This window comes from Oryza glaberrima, chromosome 5 (genome assembly GCF_000147395.1).
Source record: "Oryza glaberrima chromosome 5, OglaRS2, whole genome shotgun sequence".
Lineage (NCBI taxonomy): Eukaryota > Viridiplantae > Streptophyta > Magnoliopsida > Poales > Poaceae > Oryza > Oryza glaberrima.
The window spans coordinates 18,660,485-18,679,886 of NC_068330.1; the positions used below are offsets into that span (position 1 = coordinate 18,660,485).

General features: G+C 41.8%; 2 protein-coding genes across 2 annotated transcripts; both read left to right on the plus strand.

The window, feature by feature from the left end:
- Positions 1 to 9,541: 9,541 nt before the first annotated feature.
- On the plus strand, positions 9,542 to 14,304 carry LOC127774702 (ethylene-responsive transcription factor ABR1-like). The gene is made up of 2 exons (XM_052300986.1): positions 9,542 to 9,999; positions 13,270 to 14,304. Exons 1-2 carry the CDS (start codon positions 9,636 to 9,638, stop codon positions 14,016 to 14,018), a joined length of 1,113 nt encoding a protein of 370 aa, XP_052156946.1. The 5' UTR covers positions 9,542 to 9,635; the 3' UTR covers positions 14,019 to 14,304.
- A 777-nt stretch (positions 14,305 to 15,081) lies between these two features.
- LOC127773219 (protein LIKE COV 2-like) lies at positions 15,082 to 19,341 on the plus strand. Its single transcript, XM_052299246.1, has 8 exons — positions 15,082 to 15,638; positions 16,630 to 16,682; positions 16,777 to 16,886; positions 17,371 to 17,538; positions 17,830 to 17,927; positions 18,567 to 18,693; positions 18,822 to 18,937; positions 19,079 to 19,341. Exons 1-7 carry the CDS (start codon positions 15,519 to 15,521, stop codon positions 18,926 to 18,928), a joined length of 783 nt encoding a protein of 260 aa, XP_052155206.1. The 5' UTR covers positions 15,082 to 15,518; the 3' UTR covers positions 18,929 to 18,937; positions 19,079 to 19,341.
- The last annotated feature ends 61 nt before the right edge of the window (positions 19,342 to 19,402 follow it).

Here is a 19,402-nt window from a genome sequence, read left to right on the forward strand (position 1 = left end):
GGAGCTTCAGTTTTGTTCGCTTTGCGTCTTTTTCACATGCATCGAGCAGAGGACAATGGTGTTATCCATGTGGTTGCGATCTGTGAATTCTGGCGGGGAATGTGGGTTGATCAAACAGACAGGTTAGCGTTGAACGTGGCATTGATGGATGGATGGATGGGCATGTAGGAATGGCGGCGGCGCGGCGCTGAAGGTCAAGTTGACTTGGTTAGTTGGGAGGCATTGGCGTACATTCCTTGGGAGGCTAGCTAGGTTTAATTTAACGGGTTTGTCTACTTCATGAACATTCGCTAAACAATATTTCAACGTGACAGAGAGGCCAACTCAGTAAATGACAGTGATCGCGGAAAAATAGCAATATAGCATAATAATATTCCTAGTTGAAAACCAATCATCACGCTATCTCGTGTTGATCGTTCAAAAATAATAGAGCTCATCAATATAATAATATATTTTGACATACTTCCTCCGTTTCATAATGTAAGTCAGTCTAGCATTTCTCACATTCATATTCATATTAATGAATCTAAATAAATATATATGTCTAGATTCATTAACATCAATATAAATATAAAAAATGCTAAAATAACTTATATTGTGATACGGAGGAAGTAACATAGTAGAATCCTTTTCAGCCTACTGTGTTACCGTAGCAGAACATACATAACAAAACATTGCTAAACGCTTAGCAGCTGGCAATACGAACGCTTAGCAATTTGGTGTTAATTGCAGCGCTCCTGCGTGCACAAAATGAAGCCAACGTAAACACTTCGTTTGCTAGTATTAGAGGAAGCCTAATACACTAATTGCTTTAGATAATTACACACTCTCTCCGTTTTTTAATATATAACACGGATAATTTTTAAAAAATATGTTTGCTTGAATGTCTTATTTAAAAATTTATAATTATCATTTATTTTATTGTGAATTAATTTATCATTAAATATTCTTTAAGCATAACTTATATTTCTTTTTTCACAAAAATTTTAGAGTAAATTGCATCCATGGTATAACAATTTGACAGGTGGGTGCGATATAGTGCAAAAACTTGAGAATTGAGCGTTTGAGTACAACAACTTGATAAGTAGATACGTTCTAATATAAGAACTTAACAATTTAGTATTTTGGTGTATCAACTTGGCTAAGAATAAATATGCTAGGTGGGTTTTTTCACGATGTCAATATGCCATTACATACTAATCATAAGGATATTACCTTATAATATTGAATTTAATCTTTAAGAATTATACTGCACATAATAGTACAATTTACATCCAATTACCTTCTAGATTTTTTTTTTGTTTTCTTCATCTTCTCAAATATCAACTGAAATATAATAATTTCTACATACAGTTTAATTGGCTTTCAGTTATTAGTTATTAGGATAAAAATATAAATATACTTATACAAACCCGCGCTAGTATATTGTTGAAATTAGTACTTAAAAATTTAATTTATATAAAAAATACTCCAAATAATTAAGTTGTCGCATATTTTTTTAATTTATTGTATCAAAATCGTACCGACCTTATAAGTTGTTGCATTTATACGATCACATATAAAGTTTTTACACTAAATTGCACCTACCTGCTAAATTGTTACACTAGAACACTTATTTCTCAAGGTATTGTACCAAATTACACCCACCTATCAAGTTGATGCACCGTGAATGCAATTTAGTCAAAATTTTAATAGAACGAATGATAGTTAAAAATTCAACACCGTAGTATATTAAAAACATAAGTGGTACTGTAGCTACTTAGCTGGTACTTAAGATCATGTACATTAGTCCCTTAGGCGTAGCCCTACTCACGGCGTCGACTTTTTCGGCCGAAGCCGTCTCCCAGTAGAGGGCCACGACCCCTCTGCGGGGGACATGCCTCTCTGTATTCCTTTTTGTCGAGCCACGGAGCTGGGCTCCGCATTGGGCGCACCGTGGCTAGGGAGCGGCTCGTGGACACCGCTTCACCCTTGGATTTTCCCCTTCCACCCCTCGCCCTAGTAGATCCGGCGGTGAAGAGGAGCTTCGTCGGTGACGATGAAGAGGGAGAGAGACGCGGTGACGAGTAGAGGGATAGATGCGGCGACGACTTGGAGATGGCGCCGGCCCACCAGATCCGGCTACCGGCACGCCAAATCTGCGCGCCGCTCGCCGTTGACCACCTCAACAATGGGCGGAGGGGGAGGGGCGGAGTCGGCAGTGGCGCACTCGGCCAGAATTATAGGCGGCATGGTGGGGTGAAGTCGATGGCGGCACGGTGGAGTAGGTGGCCCTCCTCATCACCCTTGCGGTGGAGAGGACGCGCAGGTCACCGACGTGTCTCCGGCGGTCCTTCTCATCACCCTCGGGGCTGCCGGCGATGGGGGGAGAGAGAGAGAGAGGCGAGCGGCGGTGGCGGCGGAAGAGAGAGGGAGAGGGAGTCAGCCGACGGTGTCTGGACGAGGAGCGAGGCGACGATGGTGTCTTGGGTGGTGCGGTACGAGGCGGGGGGGACGGCGACGATGATGGGTGGCGGGAGAGAGACGAGGCGAAGAAAAAGAGAAGAGGATGGGTGACGAAGAAGAGGGGCAGGTGAAGAAAAAGAGGGGGGAGAGAGAGATAGTGTAGTCGGTGGATTAGCGGTAGGGAAGTAAAAATATACATGGGGCTTTGTGGCTGTGACACGTATTGTGGGCAGGAGTATCTCTGCTCGGTTGCTTCGGACAGTGAAGACACTCTAGGAGTGGCTTACCATATTGTACATGTTCTTAAGGAAACAATTTCTGTTGGGGTCCTTGGGGAGTCCTCCGCTGGCCCCCTGCCCCCTTGGCTACGCCAGCATCACTTTCTCTTTTTAAAAGAGTATAGGGAAGGATGAGCTTCGCACGCATCACCTGTGAGATCAGTTTGTTATGTGCAAATTAAGGACGCAATGATCAGCATATGGGACACATCTAGCATCCACACCACAACAGTACCTCATTAATCCAAGATAGTTGCTCCTTTCTTGCTTTTAGAGCACAATCGATCAACGCCCATGCGAGTGAGCCCTCTTGCTTCTCTTGCCCATGCTTGGAATTTGATAGGAGGTGGCAATAATCAAGGGCCATCTCTTCCACTAAATGCACTTCATTGGAATTACAGGTGTCTCAATTGGAGTTACATTATTGGGACATCGAGACATGTTCAACCATGAGGCACTGTACAATATACAATGTTGTCTATTACTCCCTCCGTACATCTACGTGAATATGGAAAATACTAGAAAGTCTTATAATATAAAACAGAGGAAGTATATACTAATATGAGTGCTATGAGACATCTCACTAACTGGTGTTATATTACTTTCGTTTTTAATATAAGATGCAACTGATATTTACTCAAATTTTGACTAATAATGTCTACTACTTCTCCGTCTCAAAATATAGCAATTTTTGGTTAGATGAGACATATCTGGACCTGTCCAGATTCATAATACTAGGATATGTCCTATTTATGCAAATTTGCTATATTTTGAGACAAATATAGTAATATTCATCAATTACTTAACTAACACGAAATAGTAACACTAGATTCGTCATTAAAAGGACTGTAAGAATGTTTAGCATGTTTATCTACGTGCACAAATATTTTAGAAAAACTAATAGTTAAATAAAATTTGAAAAAAGTCAAATGTATTATCTATAATTGCCTCTCACTTTTCTGTGATTAGAAAACTCCATCAATAACAAAATGGGCTGTGTTTAGATCCAAACTTCTAACTTTTTCTATCACATCAACCTATCATACACACACAACTTTTCAGTCACATCGTACCAATTTCAACCTAAACTTCCAACTTTAGAAGAAACTAAACACATCCATGGTTTCAAGAGATAGATGTTAATGTTGTAGACTGCTTACTAGTATGAAAGGCATCTGCACAGTCTCCTCCAATGTAATATCAGTCCATAGATAGGCCCCTCAAATCAGGCCTTTTGACCTTAGACTTAGCCGCGTTTGCAAGTCTTCCTGGTGCAATCGCTAAAACAAACAGTAGCTTTGTCAGGGATAACGCATGCTCGACACCCATGCATGGAGTAGCATCGTCAAAACTCAAAAGGAATGTAAAATGTAGAGTAGTAGCTTTTATTTTGTATTCTTAATTTGTCGGTGTTAAAAACCCACCAATTTGGAAGTTTACATTATTGCTTTGTCTTGCTGCAAAGGTATTATTCAACATTTTAGTACATTTGACATGCCAACCATTGCCATCAGCTTGTCACCTCCTTTTTCATCATTGCCCTGAGATGAAATGCCCTAACTTTGCCATGTGTTTGGCAAAACCTTTGCTTTGTTAATTTTCCGAAGACAATAATATTTGTGCCTTTTGTAGTTTTTTAGTGCCAAAAGTACCAATTCAATCTTTAAGTTTGAAGCAGCGGTAGTGTGAAATCAATATAACTGACAAAATCAACATGTCGTTTGACACTGTCAGGTACAAATCAATCTTAAGGCTGGTTTGAACTCTTGCCATTGGAGGAATATAAAGCAACAAAGAATAAATCAATAAACCATTTAGCTCACGTTTTTCGTCGTCATCATGTTCTTGGATCAAACGCAAGTAATGCAGGGGCCACACTCTGCTTTCACTGACAAACCATGCGATTTTTCTCAACGATGTGATGTTTTTAACTCAACCCGTACAAATGTGATTGATCAGGCTTGCAAAACCAGGAAGAACTCAAAGCCGTTTGACGAAATGCTCGCGTGTGGCTGCTTTTCCCAGGCAGGCATGCACGCATGCCCCTCCTCGAGCTAAGAAACTTGACCCCCTCAAACCTCCCAATCCCTATGCACTTTGCCACTATCTAGAAGCTCTTGTGACATTTTTGTATTAAGCAAAGTTCAGAGTTGGAAACCTTAATCACATTGTGGATTAAGCATGCAGATTAGCCTAAGCAATTCTTTGGATTAATCAAACTGTGGTCTGACGTGTGTGCTTTTAGTGATAGCGCATAGATGCAGATTAGGTCAAGTGGTCAACCGGCCGTCAGACAGCAAACACGCTGCCTTTTGGAAATTCCCTATTAAGATAGTACTAGTACTAATGCTGCAATCTGATCTGAGTAAATTTTCAAATATGATTAAATTACGGTTGTATTGTAAAGCGTTTATTGACCGCATGTGACCACCGACTCCTAATTAAGCTATGTGCTCAAGCAGGGCCTTGGCAGAGTTCATGAGTTCTGGGTAAATCAGCAAATTAACACCACTTCTGTGAATATCTAGTCAAATTCCCTAAATCAAAATTGACCTGTTTATTACTTCTAAAAGATTTCAGCTGAGTTGCCCTTTTTTTTTTCTGTTTTTTCTGCAGACAGCAAGCTATAGCACCTGTTTGTTCAGTTACCAACTTTTTTTTTTCTTGAAACATTCCATTACCAACTTGGAGTTGCATTTCGCATGCTTCAGGTGCTGGACAATGATGTAATAACGACGACTATGCAACTAATCACAGGCCCCTACACCCTATTTCAGTCAAAATTGACCTACCTAGTTTTTAGAATCGGTAGAATCTGTTGTACCTGTAGCGTGTGTTTGGTTTGGGACTAAGTGGGATGGGTTCCATCTATCCTAGTTTTTTTTTGGATGTGATGGTTCTAGTTGTCAGTTTAGTTTGTGATATGGGATGGTAATAGCTTTTTGTTTGGTAGAAGGGATTAAGGTGGGATGGGATGGACAACTTTGCACGGACGTTAGTGTCGTCTGGCTCCTAGCGGCTGGGGCGCAGCGAGCGGCGAGCGTGGGGGCAGAGGAGCTCGTTGGCGCGAGCGGAGGAGAGGCAGAGGCGGGTCGTGGACAAGCAGCGGAGGCAGGTCGCGGACGAGTGGTGGTCACTCGCGGAGGAGAGGCGGGTCGTGGACGAGCGACGGAAGGCGAGGCGGCTCCCAGAACTGAGAGAAGCAGCGGTCGAGCGGCGGCGGTTGGTCGCAGAGGTGGCGCCTGGCATAGACGAGCCGGCGGCGGTAGCAGACAAGGCGGCGGTCGGTCGCGGAGGCAGCGGTCGATCGCAGGGGCGACGACGGTCGCGGACGAGGCGGCGGTCGGCCGGTCGTGGGGGCGGCGGCGGTCGCGGAGGTGGCGGAGTGCGCGGACAAGCGTCGACGGATGCGGAGGTGATGGTGGGTGTGGACGAGCTGACGCCGTGCGCTCGTCCCGGGTGGGACGAGCTCCTCCGGCCGTTTTTCCCGGATAGATTGGTCCCGGATCTAAGAGGAATATTTCTCTCCAGGGACCAACCCATCTCACTCACCCCTCAACCAAATACCCTAAAAGTGGGTTCATCCCATTCCATCCTTGCAACCAAACACTACCCTAGTGTCTGCAGTGAAAAAAATGCTACTAGTACTAATTATTCTGTTTTTTTAACAGAAAATATAGAGGGAGCTAAAACACGACAGAGTTTAGAGGTCATGGTAGTTAAAAGTTCATGGCTTATTTAGACACCATGGTATATGGTACTAGGAGAATATATATAGGTCGCTTGGAAATACCAAGGTTGCCATATAAGCCATAAATACTGTAAACCGTAAATAGTGATAATATGTAGGGGGGATTTGGGAAATACCATCATAAGGGTTTGTGAGTTGCAAGATACCATCGTACATGAGAATGATATGTGAGGGCCTAGACCAATATATCATTCAACTCATAATTTTTACAATGGTATCGGGTAAATTGGCCCTAGTAGGGCAAGGTACCATGGCAAGAGGTGGTAAGGAGACAGGGATGCTTGATGTTGTCTAATAAGATCGGTCTAGCCATCCTCGTGTCTGTCGTTCCTCCTGATCCTAAACATCCTTCGCAATAGTGAGTGGTGTACGGTCGGCTTATGTTGGCTCACGATGGCAACCTAGACATTAGTGGGATTGAACGTGATACCGACAACGACCGGTTTAGATGGATCCATCCTAATGGCTAGTTCTACCGCCTTTGGGGTGAACCTACTTCTTTTCCTCTAAATTGTTTATGGGATGAGGGTGTTGAAGGTCGATGCCAATAAGGCTGCACGAAAGGGTCTTAAAGTCCTCAAGTAGCATCTCTAGATCTTGGGTTTGACTCTCCCTAAGGAAGCAAATTTCAAGCATGAATAAAAGAGAAAAAAAAACATGAGGCATCTATCACTTCTTCCGGTAAAAAAAAAAAAAAACCTTGATTGCAAAGACACTGTGTTGACCTATTCACATCATCACCCACAACGGACTTCCTGTCACTAGTGTGAGGGTGTCATCGCTAACATCATTTACGCTGAGGCATTTACCCTCGGCACCAAGGACTTGGGTGCCAAGCTTTGGGTCCATCTTTAAAACAAGTTCTTTCAAAGGGATCTATTTACAAATAATATTTTAAAAGGGCCCAAACATAAAAATCCACTATATTCGTGATTTTATCAGATTCCTCAGCGCTGGACCAGTAATTGGCTTGTTAGCGGTCATATACTCCCTCCGTAAAAAAAACAAACTCTTGCTATGCACTCATGTCTAGATACATAGCTAGGGTTGTTTTTTTTTTTTTGGGACGGAGGGAGTACTAGTTTTCATTGAACAAATATTCAAATCTAAACTTTTGAATTCAAAAACCTGTTATCGGCCCAAAAAGAAATGGATGGCTAAAGTGCATTTTTACAGACCCAAAAAAGACATAATGTAATACGTTATAGATATATCACAAATAGATCAAAATGTATAATGCAATTATCAATATAAGCATGCATCACAAAATATGTTGTACAATATACAATCCACCAAAATATAACAAAAGATGAAGCTTTAAAAATGAATCTGTCACTTTTTCCTTTTGAAATATATATATTTAGCAACATATAACCTTGCCAGAGAAGATAGGATTGATATAAATTCTTTTTTGTTTACGGGGATATAGATTCATATTCGATTCAAGTTATTTTGTAAACCTTTGGTTGACTGGTTTGGTTTCAATCCAAACTAACTTGAACCCAATATGTTCTACTTCTCGCGTGCATCGGACAATTCATCTCGGAACTAAAATTCTAAGCGCTGTTAGTTTCAAGAAGGTATGAGACCGCGTGCCTTCGAAGGACTAGTTCTAGCCGTCGTGGAAAAAACGATTGATGAATTTTCGATTAGCCCGGCCGAGAATAAATGTAGCCAAATTCGGGTCAGGACGACGAAATTTTGCAATCTCCAATACCAAACGAAGAAACTTCGTGGACCAGATAAGGGACAATACTGTTGGGTGCATGAACCACAACGTCACTTGGTCGTTGCATTGCTCGGTGCTAGTTTGACCAATGTCAGCTTAATTAAATAGTGGGTGCAGTTCCAAATGACGCACTTTGATCGCCAGTTACTAGTAAACAAATGTCAATTCGGCTACGTTTATATATTTAGTTATATATTAATTATTTTCAAGGAAGTAGATCAATAACAATGTATATAAGCTTGAAGTGCGGATAACCAAACTTCCTACTTAATTAGAGGCCGATTTGGATGGATACGAATTCAAAGTGTGTCATGCCAATTTTTTAAACTTAAATAGTATAATTGGGATGTTTAGAATTGGAACCAAATAATTGGTATTGCTGATGCCCTATTTTATCATATTTTAAAATGTTACTTTAACCATATTAAGACTTGGCTTCATACTGATAGCAAAACAATCAGTAAACTGCACGACGACTTAAGTACTTTTGCTATATTAAAAATAGTAATACTAAAATTTACCTAGAATATAATACTTCATCTGTTTCATATTATAAGACTTTCTAAAATTGTCCACATTCATATATATATTAATGAATTTAGACATACATGTATTTTTAAATTCATTAACATCTATATGAATTTGGACAATGCTAGAAAGTCTTATAACCTGAAATAGAGGTATTATATAAAATAAGCGTAGTAATTAATTAGTTAAATTTCTTACAATGGAACCTGTCCACCGGATTCGAGCCATCCATCGATCTAGCAAATTATCGCTAATCTATTAGTCCATTCTCAACCCAAACACTAGACATAATTTCTATAAACTCTACGTCATCAAAAAACTAGTACTAGACATTATTCTTCCAATGCAAACATCATACATATTTAAATTTAATACTACTTATCTCACATAATGTCTTAGATGTTGTAAACCATGTCTCATGCAAGACATGATTTCTTTCGCTTTTTTCATTTATTCACTTGCCACATTATTTTTTATTCTAAGTGACAGTTTATTTAATGCTATGGACACTATTCTAGTCATTGGGTTGGGAATCAACTTATGATCCAGATAACTACTTATAATTTATCAACTATAATTACCGTGGTTAATTAACTGATTTTTGAAGAAGCTAGCGGTAGCCCGAGTGAGACCGAGTCTAATCTGAACTGCACCTTTTTTTAGGCGGCGGCTATCTGAATTCTGAAGCGCTGAACACACATGTTTTCCTTTCCTTTTTCACAGTCGATCTGTGTATATATATAACAGTCGTCTCGTCCGAGTCCGCCTCGTGCAAGGAATTAACGGATCGGACAGCACTCTGAACGGCTCGATCCCAGTAACAATTTGAGCTTTTGATTTTGATCAGTGCGCGCTAGCTACAGTGCACTCGAGCGCCGGCATTGCCTCTGCAGCAGCCGAGTTAATGGCCGACCAACGCCGGAGATTTCGCGGCGGAGGAGATTGGCAGGCGAGCGTCGACGATGTGGTGGACGACGGTGGCGAGCTCGAGGCCGCGGCGGCGGCGGCGGCGGCGGCGGCGGCGAGGGGATCGGTGCTGTCCGGGGAGTACCAGGCTCAGGAGATGTCCACGATGGTGTCGGCGCTGACCTGGGTCGTCGCCGCCGGCCACGACGACCACGGCGGCGGGCAGTGGTCTGGCCTTGTGGACGTGCCGGCGACGACGCTCGCCGGCGGCGGCGGCGGCGGCGGCGACTACGGGCATGGCGCACAGGGGAGCTATTATTACTACGGCGCAGCGCCGACGTCGACACCGGAGTTCGTAGCAGGTGAGGATCATTTCCTTCTCTTCTATTCTTTTTCTATTTTATTTTTAATCTTATTAAGAATGGTTGCATGCTTGCATCATTAGCAAGTTAAGCAACAGTTTGCACGTCACCAATTCGCACTTACACGCTTTTGCTTTTATTTTTTTTACCCATTTTCTTTTTCTCGACGCTCTTCGTGTTTAGCATGTGTTACTCATGTTGCGTGGTAGAATCAAATTAAATAAAGGTGTTTATGCTAATATTGTCCCGTTTCAACGAATATTTTGATTTGGTTCCAACGAGAGGAGTGCTACGTGTCGACACAGCCATTGAATTTTATCTTGCATTGAATTTTATCTTGCATTGCCAGCTAAGCTAAAGCTTATTCATTCATCTAAAGACTGCATACTTGAAATTTTCTTTATTCAGCAAAGAACAATGGAACAGGGCAACTTGCCCTGTTCTGACTTCAAACCCGATTACTTTGTACGATTCTTCGAAGAAAACTCAAAGATCATCATACAAAATAATTGGGAATATTGGTTAATGATGAAAACCAAATCCACATTAGTTTGCTCGATCGATATATATCCACTTTCTCTATCCATTTGAATGAGCTAGCGGATGGCATCCATGTTCGTTGGTATTTGAAAGCCCGACTAATTAATTATAATTAGCCGGCCCTACAAATCTGCAATTGCTTACTTTCTCCATCTTAAAAAAAATCTAAAACTGATTATGATATTTTAGTACAACCGATTTGGACAGAGATATATGTTAGTACTGGAGGTTATTTTTATATGGAAGAGTACCTCGGGAAAAAAATCTGCAATTGTGCACAACATATACATGCAAATGATCTACCCGTTGCACCTGCATGCATGGGGATGTGGATATTTATGAAAAATGGGGGAGAAAAACAAAATGGCAAGCAAAGCTCAGAGTTTTCTCTCTTCCAAAATTTCCAACATCCAAAAGTCCCATCATCGGGCCATCGTACACCTGCGTGCATGTGGATCTCACCAAGAGAAATGATTAGACAACTTCACATCAATTTAACTCTTCCAAGATCTCACCAAGAAAAATGGTTAGACAACTTCACATTTAACTCATTCCAAAATTTCCAAATACCCAACAAACATACTACTCAAACATACTACTCTGTTCCATAAAAAAACCCAATTCTAACTATGTATCTGGACATACATGTCTCCGTGTTCAGTCTGGATTGGTCTTTTTTTAACAGATGGGTACATACTGCGTACTCCCTCCATTCTCTTAATTTGTTAAACGATAGGTATACATCAAAATTTAAGCTTGTTTAGCAGAACACGGAAAACATATTTTTCCATGATATTAGTTGGTTTTTCATCTACTGAAAGTACCTCCAAATATTTTAGGTTTAATTATCATAGAACTAGAGATAATGGTACATGTATAGGAGAATAAGTCATTTACATATAAAACAAGTAGGAATAAAATAGCATGCACAATTTCACTAACACTGGTCAGTAAAATTTCCGGCCTTGTGACTTAGCAATAACCATGTTCTCCTTATGCTTTTAGTAAAAGCTGGGCCTTGTGCCTTTTCTCCAAAATAACCATGTTCTCCAACAAACACCGCTGCACGTACTAAAAGATTAATTCTTACATGGTAGTAACTCTTACGAATAAGGCTCTCAATTGTTCGATTTTACTAAACGGGATCGAGTCATAGGAAATCTAGATTTACTTTGCCACATCAGCCTTTTTTAAAAGTTAAGAATAATTTTGTGCATATATATATATATATATATATGTATATATATTTTCCATCTTTAATTAGATGGAACGGCCGGTGTGATAGCAGCCTAACAGTAGGCGCTGCCAAAGTTGCGGTTTTGAATGCAATTGTTAGGTGTCAAGGAGTGGTAATGCATCTGGCATTGCTAGCTAAGTAGCTATAGCCTATAGGGATAGGAGAGAGAGGAAGGAGAGTTCCACTTTGGGTAGTGGTAGCAAAAATGTATACGAGACGTACATATACGGGCCGATGCATTGATGCGTATCAGCGTACTACGTATGTGGTATTTAACGGTCAGGTGAGGCGTCAGGATGGAAGAATCACAACTGTGCTGGGGAAGAAAGTGTAACTAACGGCGAGGGAAGTTGGGCGGTGGAAGTCGTTAAATTTGATTAATTAGATCCAACCGCTACAAAAGGACGATATATATCTTATATTTAGGGGAGAAAATGTGTGCATCCAAATTTATATATACCCAACATTCATGCAACGGAACAAAATTGATTACAAGCCTTCCCACGACGATGGGTTTATAGAAATGCAATGCACAATATTGCGGCTAATGCTAATTGCATGGGATATAAAGCTGAGTTTGATTTAGCATTTCGGCTGAGCTAATTTATCGTTATCTGTTAACACATTTTCCAAACTACTAAATAATATGGTTCGTACAACAATTTTGCATATATAAGATTTTTCAAAAAAAAATAAAATAAATCATTTTTTAAGTTTGTAACATTTAATAGTTAATTAATCACCTCCTAATGATCTGTCTCATTTTGCGTGAAACAAAATAGCCCATCCGAACTGCAGTTTCGAATGAAACTTTGATTTCATTGCATCTAGGTGTTGAAAAACCTTGTCCGATCCTACCTGTATGCTTTACTAATCAAACACAACGTAAATAATTAAGAAATTTTTGACAATGTGGATCACATGACATTCTTTCTTCCACTTAAGCTGAACTATATATTCAATTCAATATACTACTTTTCTCTATTCTAAGATTTCACACTTAATCTTACATTATAATATGTAAGTTGTTACATTGTTACACTTAATACTTTTCTGTTTGTTTGTTAATGTGCATCAAGCATTTTTTTTCTCAAAAAACAATGTAAGTATTTCTTAGATTGTTGTACCAAGTTTATAGAGATATTTACATATGTTATTTCAAACAAACAAACTATAACGATACTAATTTAGTATTATAAATATTTTTTTTTAGAAAATCTGATAGATATAGAATAGCGATTGTTTATATTTTAAAACGGAGGGATTACGTTCTTGCAGCTGGTCGCAAGCTCGCAGCCGGTCGACAGAGATAAGATGCACATTTAATGCATGGAAGCAAAGTGTCAAAGTGCGTACGTAGCCTGCGTAGCGCGAGACAACGGAGTCGTCAAATATGATGCACTATATACATAGAGCTTTTCTAGCGCTAGCTAGCTTAGCTTAGCTTCGCTTCAATTCTCATCGATCTAATTCGCTCGATCGCTCGCGCGCAGGAGGGCAGCAAGAGCAGCTCAGCTCCGACGTGCCGCAGGGCGGCGCTAGTCTCGGTCTCGCCATGGACGAGCACTCGCCCACGTACACCGTCGAAGCGTCGTCCTCCGCCGATCAGCACGGCGGCGGCGGCGGCGGGCGGCGGTACCGCGGCGTGCGGCAGCGGCCGTGGGGGAAGTGGGCGGCGGAGATCCGCGACCCGCACAAGGCCGCCCGCGTCTGGCTCGGCACCTTCGAGACCGCCGAGGCCGCGGCGCGCGCCTACGACGAGGCCGCCCTCCGCTTCCGCGGCAGCCGCGCCAAGCTCAACTTCCCCGAGGACGCGCGCCTCAGCAGCCCGCCCGCCGGCGCCGGCGCCGGTGGCGCCACCGCAGCGGCGCAGCCGGTGCCGGTGGCCTACCCGGCCAGCGCGGTCTCGGACTACTTGCAGTACCAGATGCTCCTACACGGAGGAGGCGGCGGCGGCGGCGGCCGTTATCCTCTCTACTACGGCGGCGGCGCCGCCGCTGCCATGAGTAGCTCTTTGGGGCCTTACTCCTCCATCCCCACCTCCTCGGTCACCGTCGCCTCCGTGCCGTCGTCGTCCTCTGCCGCGTCGTCTTCTTCGGGTTACGGCGCGCCGGCGGAGCACGGCGAGGCGGTGCAGTGGACCAGCTGGCCGGACGGTGGTGGCTGGACCTATCCGGCGACGACGAGTTCTTGGTCTGGTTCGAGCCAGTACCCGCCGCCACCTCGGCCTCCTCAGCAGTAGTTCTTTCTTCGTTTCTTACTTCTTCCATGGCAAGTGGTAGCTAGAGATCATACTAGGTTCTGAATATTCTCTTACTTAATTCTTGTTGTTTTCTTACTTAGAGACTACTAAGAGATTGTTATTTTCTTCCTTAGAAACTAAGAGTCTTCAGTTTGTAGCTAGCCAAGATGATGATATGGTGGTGTTGTGTGTTCAAAATGCATCCATGCAAGAAACCAAAGAAAGGTGCATGGCAGTGCCACTGTTGTATTTGTTCTTTATTTTGATGGAATTGTTCTTTTCTATCATTTCCTTTAGTCAATAAAACGAAAATAACTATAATCTTTACGCCTGATCTTGTAATTAGACATGGATGAGTGCAGCAAACCACATAAAGAGTGCAAGATGGCATGCATTTTTTACCTGGAAAATTGAATGGAGTAAAAAAATAATTTATATGTAAAACTTTTATATCTTTATTCTTAGTAGTAGTAGGTTTAAAAGTTAATGTTAAAAATAAAGAATAATAAAAAACCTCAAAATCAATTCTAATACTAAGTTTCAAAATTTAAAATTTTGACTTTATCTGATATAAGCCAACAAACAAAACGAGCTCCACTATTTAAGTTTTATAATTTTCGTGAGGATATTTTTGATAATTAGTTTCTACATCGAAATTAAAAGGTTACGACTAACTTTTGCGTGTGTGTAATCTTTGCGAGGATGATCTTGATAATTAGTTTCTAACATCGAAATTGAAAGGTTACGACTTAACTTTGATTAACACATAAGAGTATATAGGCCACAAACCCAACCAAACAAAAGCAGGTTTACTTACGCCTCATGTTCTCACACTAATTCTGGCCCACTGAGCAGTCTACTGGGCCAGAGCCAAACGCAAGATAAGCGGCCCAAAACAATCCCGCCGGTGCCCCCGCCCTCGTCAACCAACCCTGACCTTTGACCTAGTCCACGTGGAAACCGTAGCCGACTCGTCCTCGTCTTCCAGCTCAGCTGCAGCCGGCGCCCGCGCGGGCGGAGCAAACCACGGGCGGGGCGACCACGCTGACGACCCGCGCACACGCCGGCTTCTTCGTCCTCTTCTTCTTCTTCTTCTTCTTCCACCCCCGCGACCCGCCGCCGCCCCCGCGCCGAAGCTCGTGGCCTCCTCCGCCGTCCACGTGAGGCAGGCAGGGCTAACTCCGCCGCGGGGCCCACGGAGCAGTGGGTGGGTGGGGCCCGCGGCCCGCACCGTCCCTCGGATCGCGCGGGGCCCACCTGGGGGGCAATTCCGTCTCCTTCCTCCCTCTCGCTTACGAACTCCGCTACCAACCGCTTCCTTTTCCTTCTCCTGCTGCTGCTGCTGCTGCTGCTGCTGCTGGTAGACAGCGAAGCCGGCGAACCACCTCGGTTTCGTTGGCATCGTCATCCTCCAGGTCCACGGCCACTAGCTACCATCTAGAAGCTTCCGGAAGCTTCGGGAAGGAAGCCGCCCCCCGCGCCGACTTGCCGGGCCTCGCAATGCCGGAGGAGAAGGAGTACGCGCCCGTGCCCCTCGGCCAGGCGCCGGAGGCGGTGGACCCCGAGGACCCGGTCAAGTCGCCGCCGCGGCCCACCTCGCCGGCGAACTCCACCCGCAAGGTCTAGATCGGTCTTACCCTTCCTTCTGCCCTCTTACCCCTTCCTTCCTCCCGGACGGATTAAAGTATTAAACCCTAATGGTTGCTTGGATCTGGCCGCCGCGCGCCTGTGCTCCTGCTGCGTTTTGATTTTTGATGTCCAGTCTTCTGCTACTTAGCTGTTTGGATTGGACCGTTGACCTGGCCCTCGCGTTCTGTGGCTTGATGGGATGAACATGGCACATAATGCGTTGATGCGCGTGTTTTATGCATGGATTTTTATGTGCTTCAAAACACTTCCTGATGATGATGATGATGCTTACATAGATTTCGACATAGTATTGGATAAAATGTAAATTCTGACTGTTGTAAAAATTAGGTACGAAACACAAACAAGAGGATTTAAATTCTCGAGTGTTGATGTTGGATAGTTTGTACATTAGTGTGTAGGAGAGGAGTGCCCTCTTGCCGTGGACACATGGATTTAAAGTTTAGATGATTCTTGGGCTAACGGATCATCTGGGTTGCTGTATTGACCTATAGTTATTACTGCTTCTACACATTTGGGAATTGTCTACTTTAGAGCATGCCTTAAACACTTTCTTTTTGTCATAAGCAGGGATTGCGTATACTAACAGACCTAAAATCTTATGATGGAATATGTGTCTGACAGTACGAATTTGACAAATGGCACTAAATTTGCCCCTACACGTTGGTCCCTGAGTCAAACTATTATTCTAATGTTGACACTTCTGAAAAATCACATTTGAGAATTATTACTTGTTTAGTTTTGTATGCAGTCTGATCATGTTTTCCATCTTTGAAGGGTTATTTCTTATTTGATAAATATTAGATTCTGTTGACTTCACTGGGCAAATTAGACAACCTGGATCCAGAATTATTGTGTTAACAAATTTTCTGTTTTCACCCAAATGAGTTATACTTCTGTCCATGCATGTACTAAATTATCTTCAAAATAGTAGTTCTGTGCTTAACCTTGTATGATTAAACAGGCATGTTTTGCTGTTCTTCAAAGCTGGGTGTCAAGAAAATTTATGACAGGATGGTATGTTTTTTCAACAATTAATCTAGACATATCACAAGAGCTAAAGATTATATCCAAGCCTATTAACCTGTTTTATCCCTCTTTTGATTTGCAGCGTAGTTCTTTTCCCTGTTGCTGTTACATTCTTCATCACCTGGTGGTTTGTTAAGTTTGTTGATGGATTTTTCAGTCCACTGTATGCAAAGCTTGGATTTGATATATTTGGTAACTCTTGCAAAAATGCTTCTCTCTGGATATTTGTACTTATTATGGAAAAATACTATACTGTAATAGTTGAGAAATAACAGTCTGTATATTACTCTTTTTTTATATGTAATGCAGTTGTATATTAACATAATTAGACTAGGATGTTTTTTTTTCCTGCTGGATTTTTTTGTGTGTGTTTGATCTAGACTTGATCTCCAAATATTAACTTGGATTTGCAAATCTGGGTGCGAAATAATGTGGTTTAGGTGCTTTAGTCAGGTAATTTAGTTTATGATGCTTTATTTTTATTGGATACAATGTTGATCCTGAACTGCTGACAATGCCAATAACAAGACACTTTTAGCCATTCATCAGTATGTCGTGCAATAACAACATCAAGCTATAACTGGCAAAATTTCATGGTTTGTTCTGTGTGGAGTAATAAAAGTTATGTCTTGTATTAATATTTTGTTCATGACAAATGGTTATCACATCTTTTCAGGCCTTGGGTTTTTGACTTCCTTGCTATTCATATTCCTAGTTGGAATATTTGTTTCTTCATGGGTGGGTTCAACTGTCTTCTGGATTGGAGAATGGTTTATTAAGAAAATGCCTTTTGTAAGGCACATATATTCTGCATCGAAGCAAGTTAGCACTGCTGTTTCACCAGGTGATTCATACGTATATACAAATCTATGTGCTTTGAAATAGTCCACCCATGATATTTCTTTTTAACTCATTCATGTTTTTCACTTGGAGTGACACATTGACACTGTTTCTGAAACTCATAAATTATAGTTGCAAGTTGCAACACTATGTTTCTGCCCACTTCATGTCTTCATGTTGTGTTTTTGTAGGTATCGATAGGTTAACGTATCATTTTAATCATTATATTACAAGTTTCCAACTTTGTTGTAATTCATTTTCTCAACCAGAATTTTTTCTTATTTCTTATTGACAGATCAAAATACAACGGCATTTAAAGAAGTTGCAATAATTAGTCATCCCCGTATTGGTGAATATGCATTTGGATTCATAACATCGACGATGATCCTTCAGGTATTTGTTTATACATATCATGTGCTCTAGAATGAATAGAATCTTGATGGTTTCAGCCTACACCTGCCTAGATGATTACCTCCAGATGCCTCATTCATATATAACTTCCTTGCTTAGCTTAGCTGACTCCGAGAAACTTTTTGAATGTTTTTAATTTGTTGATTTTCATAAGCATGTGTTCGGTTGCTCCTTTTCTGTGTTTCCTTGTTTCTAGAATAGTTCCCTCACTTTGAGGGAAGTGGCAACGATTAGTTATGTTCATCTGAGTCAAAATAATGGTCACAAGAAATTTTACAAAACCTTGCTTGGCCTTATCTTATTAGCTGACTATTGAACTTAGAGATTATACTAGAAGATAGCTTACTAAAGATTTGCTAGTAGACCTATGCAAGGCCAAACAGCAACACAAAGCAAACATTTGCAGTCGGAACAGTGAAACTGGTGCCTTCGACTTTTTAGAAATTGGTGTACATTTTGATTTAGCAAGCAGCACAACAAATACTGTACTTGGTTACATATTAATTATATTACAGAGGCCCATATTTTGTTGCTCTGTGCAACTTCATAACGCCATTATTATCTATGATTGACACTTTTTTTCTGTGCGCTCTGAGATGATCATTTAATATTGCTTTACAGACTGACAAAGGTGATGAAGAACTGTGCAGTGTATATGTGCCAACCAATCATCTATATATCGGTGACATCTTCTTGGTTAGGTCTGAGGAGATTATAAGGCCGAATTTGTCCATTCGAGAAGGGATAGGTTGGTTCCTTTTCCAAATTTTGAAGTTACCGTTTGTGTGCTAGGTCTTTTCTCCTATCCAATTCAGTGTTTTATCCTAGTACATTTCTCTTATTCATCTAATCTTATGCTCTTTGTACTTTTTACAGAAATCATTGTTTCTGGAGGAATGACCATGCCGCAGGTGATTGCAGCACCAGGACAAACACCCCATAAGGGTCAGAGCACCCGTTTAAACAGAATGATGAGTGCGTGAGTACATCAGGTAAAATCTGCAGATGCGATCAGGCCTGTAAACCTGTCCCAGGCGGTTGCCAATAGATTTCTGATCCATGGCCATCTCAATTTCAGCAGCTGTTCTGTTGAATATACATAGTATACTGATATTGCCACCTAGCTTTTGTAGGTCTGCCCAGAGTTGCTGAGAGAGGGCAAATCGGTGGATGACAAAGCTGGAACAAGGTGATTGAGAAGCAGCATTGCTGGTAGATTAGGCAGATCAAAATACGAAAGTCAGTGTTGACTAGTCCGCATCGCTTAGGTTTGCTCGCTGAGTGAAAAGTTGTGTAATCTTTCAATCACGCTCCAAATGTATATCAGTACTGTGACCAATAGTATTTATACTCCTTTCAAAAGAAAAAAAAATCGATAGCATTTGTACCTTGTTTACTTCACTGCGTCCTGGTTCTTTTATGCACTTCAACTAAGGTCATCTGGAGGCTGTGTACCG

What these genes read in the sequence shown, in the direction of transcription:
- LOC127774702 (XM_052300986.1), top strand. Translation starts at nt 9,636, where the DNA reads ATGGCCGACCAACGCCGGAGATTTCGCGGCGGAGGAGATTGGCAGGCG. An exon ending in GACACCGGAGTTCGTAGCAG is followed by an intron (nt 10,000 to 13,269) that starts GTGAGGATCATT and finishes GCTCGCGCGCAG; the next exon opens with GAGGGCAGCAAGAGCAGCTC.
- LOC127773219 (XM_052299246.1), top strand. Translation starts at nt 15,519, where the DNA reads ATGCCGGAGGAGAAGGAGTACGCGCCCGTGCCCCTCGGCCAGGCGCCG. An exon ending in AGAAAATTTATGACAGGATG is followed by an intron (nt 16,683 to 16,776) that starts GTATGTTTTTTC and finishes TTTGATTTGCAG; the next exon opens with CGTAGTTCTTTTCCCTGTTG. An exon ending in TAGCACTGCTGTTTCACCAG is followed by an intron (nt 17,539 to 17,829) that starts GTGATTCATACG and finishes TCTTATTGACAG; the next exon opens with ATCAAAATACAACGGCATTT.